At 38.8% G+C, this 6,716-nt stretch overlaps 1 protein-coding gene across 4 annotated transcripts in view; it reads left to right on the forward strand.

Annotated features, from left to right (window-relative positions):
• ubr3 (ubiquitin protein ligase E3 component n-recognin 3) overlaps positions 1–6,691 on the forward strand; it is a gene marked incomplete at its 5' end in the record, with an annotated part of 42,605 nt that extends 35,914 nt beyond the window's left edge. For all 4 annotated transcript variants that reach the window (XM_080038333.1, XM_080038335.1, XM_080038334.1 and 1 more), the window contains 6 exons: positions 1,741–1,848; positions 2,099–2,224; positions 2,838–3,017; positions 3,687–3,896; positions 4,066–4,205; positions 4,702–6,691. In XM_080038333.1, coding sequence (XP_079894459.1) covers positions 1,741–1,848; positions 2,099–2,224; positions 2,838–3,017; positions 3,687–3,896; positions 4,066–4,205; positions 4,702–4,819 — 882 coding nt within the window. In that variant the 3' untranslated portion in view covers positions 4,820–6,691. The remainder of the gene's footprint in view (positions 1–1,740; positions 1,849–2,098; positions 2,225–2,837; positions 3,018–3,686; positions 3,897–4,065; positions 4,206–4,701) is intronic.
• Positions 6,692–6,716: the final 25 nt, after the last annotated feature.

Genomic DNA, 6,716 nt, shown 5'->3' on the forward strand with positions numbered 1-6,716 from the left:
TGTATTCAATGCATCACTGTATGTCGTTAACCCATTGATGACTATGGCAATCTAGGATGCATGTCCTTAATGCCTGAGGGTTTTCTGAAAAAATAGTACGAATTGTCAAGTCTACCAAAACCTTAATATCTAAGCCTGTGTAGCACATAGAAACATGAAATAAAATACATTTAAAAGGTAAGGTTCACAGGTTTTATTTACACATGCTCCCTTAGCGCTTATAAACGAACAAATTTTTCTAAAAATCGTCAAAATTAGATGGGGGAGAAAAAAAAGAATAAATAATATAAAATATTTAAAAATAATGTGCTAAATGGGTTTATAATCCTGCTTCCTTTTAGTGTGGATAGTAGTGACTGAGTGTGCAGTGGAGGGATAAAGATAGACAGATATAGGTAGGAGAAGATGGCTTTATTTTATAATTTACTCTATAGTAGACCTAGATTCTGCGCTCCGAACGCCACTAACTGTTCTGTAATCTATCGCCGACACAGCTGGCGTATTTTTTTTTCATTTTTATTATTTTTTTTTGATTGGCGTGATTTTCGGCAAACCACACAACTTTTGGGTGGTCACGTGGTCTTAAAAAATCAACAAAACCCACCTCATGTTTATTTGAACCAATGACGGTGCATTCTATGTTGCGCGCACCATGAAAATGAGATAAAGTAACGATGCGCAGCATCAGGCAGGAGATACAATGTGGCATCGCGCAGCAGCCGTCATCAATGGGTTAATCATAATGTCAAACTTTATTTTAACATTGGTTAAAAAAGTTACGGTCATACTGTAAATAAAGTAATGGCTCAGCATGTCCACACAAAACCTTTCAGTACAGATGAAATGTTTGGCTGGAGTGTTTTCAGTGCAGTTTTAACATGTGTTTACTTGTATACTATGCTTATTTAACAACTAGTTGTATCTTCTGATTATTGGCTAAAACAAATCCACAACAGCAGTAAATCATTGTGTGTGTGATTTATTAGGGAGATGAATTGCGCCCTTTCCGTTTTTATGTACGTGATTTCCAGTCGACAGGATCGATCTTCATTATCTGGAAAAGTGTGATTGCTGGAGAGTGGTTGGATTAATCTATCTTCTGTCTATTAAATCTGTATTAGTGAGTGGATGGCTTGACAAATAGCTAAAACCCTCCTTCCTTTGGTGTGTTTCCATCCATAATGCGAGGGTGGATTAGTATCTTCCTAGTGACACTGTCAGGAACAGAAGTGCGGGCGTTCACAAGCTGCCGTGAAGATGGATTTCAACTCCACAATGAGGACCGCGTCCATATTTGGTAGAAAACCTAATTAAATGGAAGTTGTTAAAAAAGATGCAGTCAGAACAAAAGACCAGAGCCTGCAAGAAGAAATCCATGGTCTTGAAATTCCTTCCCCTATAAATCTATGACAAAGGACAGCCGACGAGATAAGACTGCTGTTTTATATTCTCCCACCTTGAGCTTGATAAATTCTCGCAGCTTTTTTGCTCTATATAAAATACGAGCCAAACCAGTTGAATTTTTTATCAGGACAAACATTCAGTAATGTCTCTAGCACTTATCAGATGTTACATTGTAAGGAAAGAAATATATTCGGCGTAAGTCATTATATTCTGCACGTGCAGCACATTCTATGCTCACAAGGAGGACTCGTTGTGCCCTATGTTTTATATTATTCTGATTTGTGACGTTCAAATACTTGAAAACTGACTCTGGAATGATTGACTTTTCTGCCACAGAACGCTGCAAATGCAGAGAAATCTTCTGAAGCGGTGCTCAGTCACGTTATCAGCGAGCTCTCAAAGGATAAGAGTGTCTACGATGTGAACACTGAAGAGACATCAATGGTGAGGCCCTAAAATGACTGATATGCACTTACGAACATGGTGCTCTCTCTCTCCCTCTCCCTCCTCCCCTTTTTCTTCTTTGCTTCCGCCCCCTTCTTCATGTTCTCTTGAACAATGAATTGGCCATTCCCCAGAGAGACAGTAGTTCTAATATCTTAGTAATCTCTAAGGGAGATATACATCACAGTATCATCAGTGAGCTGTTGGCTGGGTTATTGATCAGGTTACACTGTTGTTTTCCCCTCTCTAGCTGATCTCCAGTGTGTGGTCCCCACAGTCCATCGAGTTCAGCCTCCAGCAGTTCTGCCTTCCCTATCTCCGCCTCTCCTGCCTTCTGCAGCATCATCTCTACGGAGACCCATTGACAGGCTGCCCGGTACGTTCTATCATAAACAGTCATCCAACCAGCTGATTGTACCACACAACCTCCTTTTATCTTTGAGTACCATAGGAGTCTTAAAAGCATTGCATTTAATATTCTCAAAATAAGTCCTGAAAAGTACTGACTTTTACTGACAAAGTATTGATCTTCCTTTACAAAGGTCTTAAAAAAAATGTAATACCCTTTTGTAGGATAAAATAAATACTTAGAGAGGGGTCATTATGTGACAAATAGGCACTTTTTGACTGTTATCAAATTTGAATCATTATTAAGAGTATACGCACAATCAATCTATAGTAAAGTATATTAATGTCAGTTTATATTACATTTTCTTTATTGAACAGATTGCCTTAAAGTACCTTAAAATGTGTCAGTATTTCCTTTTATCCTTCCTACTTTTGCCAGTATGGCCTTGGCGTTGGCATTAAAATATCATCTTAAGTTGCATTTAAAAGGTATTAGTCTTACATTTAACTTGGATATCCCCGGGGGTACCCTGTTAAAGCAAGTCAGTGTTGCTTTATTGGTCTCATGAAACATGAGCACATTTGTAGCTTTAAGATCCTTTGACTTGACTAGTTTTTACTTGTTGTTGGCGTGTTGTCAGGAGGATGAGGAGTTCTCGTCGTTGGCTGTGTGTTTGGGGCTCTTACCGTCGGCCCCTCAGCCTTCCAGCATGGTGCACAGTGCCTCCTGTCTGACGTGGGCGGTCAACGCCTTTGACTTGGTGACACAGTGGTGCACTGAGGTCACAGGGCTCCGTAAGATGCAGACTGAGCAATCAGTGGTATGTATTTGAATGTGATGTTGAATTGTGTGTGTGTGTGTGTGTTATGAGAGTGCTTTATATCATAAATTACCCTTCAGATTGCCTTTAGTAGCTCTTTGTGAAGCTTATTCCCAGTTGATTTTATTTATTATTCAAATCACGTATTTTGAAATTGATGTCTTATAAACGATTCAGGTAACTCAAGTTCTATTGACACTTTTATTAGTTTCAACCTTGGTTGACAAGGTCCAAAGCTGTTTGTGGCTCAGTGGAGAATGACTGCACAAGTAGCCGTGTGTCTTATCCCCTCGTCATTCAACACTGCAGCAACCTTGTTGGATGTTGTCCATCATTTGGGAAAATGGGGTCGCATTTTGCAAGTCAGTTTAGTTTCCTAGTAAGATGCCAGTCATTATAGTATTTTAGAAATTAAAGTTGAGTTGATTTAATTGTATCCAGTGTCCTTGGACATCAAGCCAGATTATTTTGCTCTTTTATGCTTATTTAAAAAAAGAGTATTGTATATTTCAGAGGTTGAGAACTGTTCTTAAAGTTTAGTCTGCACTTTAGTTTAAAGATGATGAGTTTAATGATCAAGAGTCAGGAAGAGTTGACTGTAATGCACGATAAATGTACAGCCTAAATACTGTATATTTGACGTAGTTCTTTGTTTCTTCTTTTCGGAAGACCTTGCTTGTCCAGGAACCTCTATGGGCATCCCCCCGCCTTCTTCAGCTACCTGACAACTACAATATCATCTTCCAGTACTATCACAGGAAGGCCTGCACTGCCTGCAAAAAGGTGCCAAAAGACCCTGCACTCTGCCTCGTTTGTGGCGCCTTTGTCTGTCTCAAGGGCGTGTGCTGCAAACAACAGGGTATCTGTGAATGTGTTTTGGTGAGTCTCTATTTTTTTTTTTATCCCAATTTGGTGCCAACACCCTATTTTTGTTACATAATGACAATTTGATATCTTTGATTTGGTGGCAGCCAGGTGGAGTTTACTTAGCTGTTTGACAGTGTTGGGGTATATTTCAATATTTTTGTAATCGTTTTGTCACCTGTAGCACTCCCAACATTGTGGCGCAGCTACTGGCATCTTCCTACTGATAAATGCCTCAGTCATCATCATCATCCGTGGACATCGTTTCTGCCTGTGGGGTTCTGTTTACCTTGATGCCCACGGAGAGGAGGACCGCGATTTACGGTACGACATCTCGCACACACATCCCTTAAAGGTGCCACAGGAATGTACATTGTAACTTTATACAGCTGAAACATTCAAATACTTTTTTGCTCTGTCCCAGTTCCATTTTAAATACTTATTCTACACAGTATGTGTTCATACTAATTGTCCTATACTATCAGTTCGGCAGGTAGTTTAGAAGAAATGTATGCATTTTATTATTTTGTACTAATGCAAATTGACAAGGTGCGTGTGCTGACCGATTCAAATAGGGAGATGTGGAAAGACACTGTAAATGGAACTGACCAAGGCATAAGCAAAATTGCAAAGTTTTCACAGTGCATTTTGGAACAATGGTACATCAGCACACAATTAAAAAATAACATAGGTTATCATTATAGCAGGTTTTTTAGTATGCATGCGTATACATTTTCAAATCTAACAACATGCAAGAAGTTGCTGCACAGAAAACAAACAACACTCACTCTTTTTTTCCCCCTTTGGCCTTTTTCTCCAGCCGTGGCAAGCCTCTCTTCTTATGTGAGGAGAGGTATCGAGTGTTGGAGCAACAGTGGGTCTCGCACACCTTTGATCATATCAATAAGCGTTGGGGGCCTCACTATAATGGACTCTAAGATCTTCCCAAGTCCACTGAAAAACAACAACCCTTGACGGAGAAGATTTTTTTTCTTTCCTTTTTCTGGCTTATGTGTCTGCCTCGATCAAAATATTTGGGAGCTCCTAATGTGATAAACAAAAATATCCAGTGATGGTAATTGCTGCAAAAGCATTGGTTTATGTGAAGTTTGGTGTACAATCATGCCTAAAGATTAACACGTGTGTGCGTTTTTAAGTGAATTATTGTGTGGTTTGCGACAGGAAAAAGACAGAATTCGCCGTTTGGTAAGATCAGAGGAAAAAGCACAACTTTGCCCGGAAATTCAATTGATTTAGAACCGGCTTTGGAAAGCCTGTTGTATTTATTTGGGTTGAAAAAACATATATATCAAGTGCTGAACCTCCACAATGATTACATTTTTGCACCATTTATGATGATGTTTAATGCATATCCCTTTTTATTTATCGAAAATGTGCTCTGCTGTGCTGGCATGAGTTTCAAGCTCCTGATGAGTGTAGTGATGTCATTGCAATGTGCACTCATTGACATGTGATGGTAGGCTCGACAAGTCCCACCCATCAACACACTATAGAGTCTTTCTTTGCAAACAAGCAGAGGCTCTTTTTATGGGTCTAGTTATAATCCATCCTCAGGAATTATTAATTTTGTTTTGTTTTTTGCTGTTTAAAGATATGTTTTAGATATTTAAATAAATGCTGCTGCTCATTGTTCAAATAAGTAATTTTAACTTTTGTGAAGATTTTTTTTTCTCTAAGGTTGTGCTTTGAGTTTATGGAAGATGGCTGGGAATGTTGACTCAAACTCACTTTAATGGTAAAGGAGGTGTGCGGTCAGCTCATCACACTCACTACAGCTCTCAACGTCTTGGACAATTATAAGACGGCTGAAGCCACAGCCGGTCAATTGCATATATAAAGATGAATTGACTTCAGGTATCCACAAATACCTGAAGTCAAACAAAGGAGAATTTAAGTAGCAATGCTTTTTTTTAAGGAAAGGAAATGTCATTGCACAGCTGTGGTGTCCTGCTGCACTGGCAAAAATAAACGGAACAGCCTAAACAGCAGAAATACTATATTGATTCTGTCAAAGTTTTTCCCTCAAGATATGAAACTCAATGAAATGTAAGGACTTTGTTTTTGTGTGGAAGAAATGCCAGTAATCTTCACCTTTCTTTGCTGGCAAAAAAAAAGTTTTCCTTTCTGCTTTAATTGTCGCGTCCTTAAAGCAGTATAGAACATTTGTTGTGATGAATATCCCTTACTCACATCTAGTTGTGATTTATAGTTGCATTCCAAAATTACAAGATTATCAGACCCGAGTATAATCCGTTAAAGACGGTGCATGACATCCTTAAAGCCACCTTTTATTTAAGTGTCTTAGCTACTTAATTTGCCGATTATCATCCTTTTAATTTTTGTTTGCTGGAAGAGAGGAAATGTATCCAGTCGTGCCTGCAAGTTTAATGTTAATTTTTTTTCAGAATGGTAAATGGCTGACATCCCTGATTGTGTGGTTTGGAGAATGTGGGTCTCATGCTGCAATCGAGAAGGATCTTTTAAAGGAACAAGTCAACAACACTTGAAAAACTTCCTATTTGAATTCATGCATGCTGCTTTTTCTGCTTACTGAGTTTCTCCTCTCTTATTTTCCCCCTTCCACAGTACCCACTTTGTAAATGGCCGCAACCAAATAGCCAATGAGTAAAGGGTGTAAATTGTTACTGAAAGCTCTTGTGTGTTCTCCTGTATGAATGAAGCGAGAATACAGTACATTACTGTAGGTGCTGACTCAAACTTTCTGAGTTTGACCAGAAAGTATGACTTGGACATTTGATGCAAAATGTAACATATGTGAATAAAATATAAACACACTGATCAGCGTAATTTTTA

The sequence above is a fragment of the Ammodytes marinus genome, assembly GCF_949987685.1.
Source record: "Ammodytes marinus genome assembly, chromosome: 12".
In the NCBI taxonomy this organism is placed as follows: domain Eukaryota; kingdom Metazoa; phylum Chordata; class Actinopteri; order Uranoscopiformes; family Ammodytidae; genus Ammodytes; species Ammodytes marinus.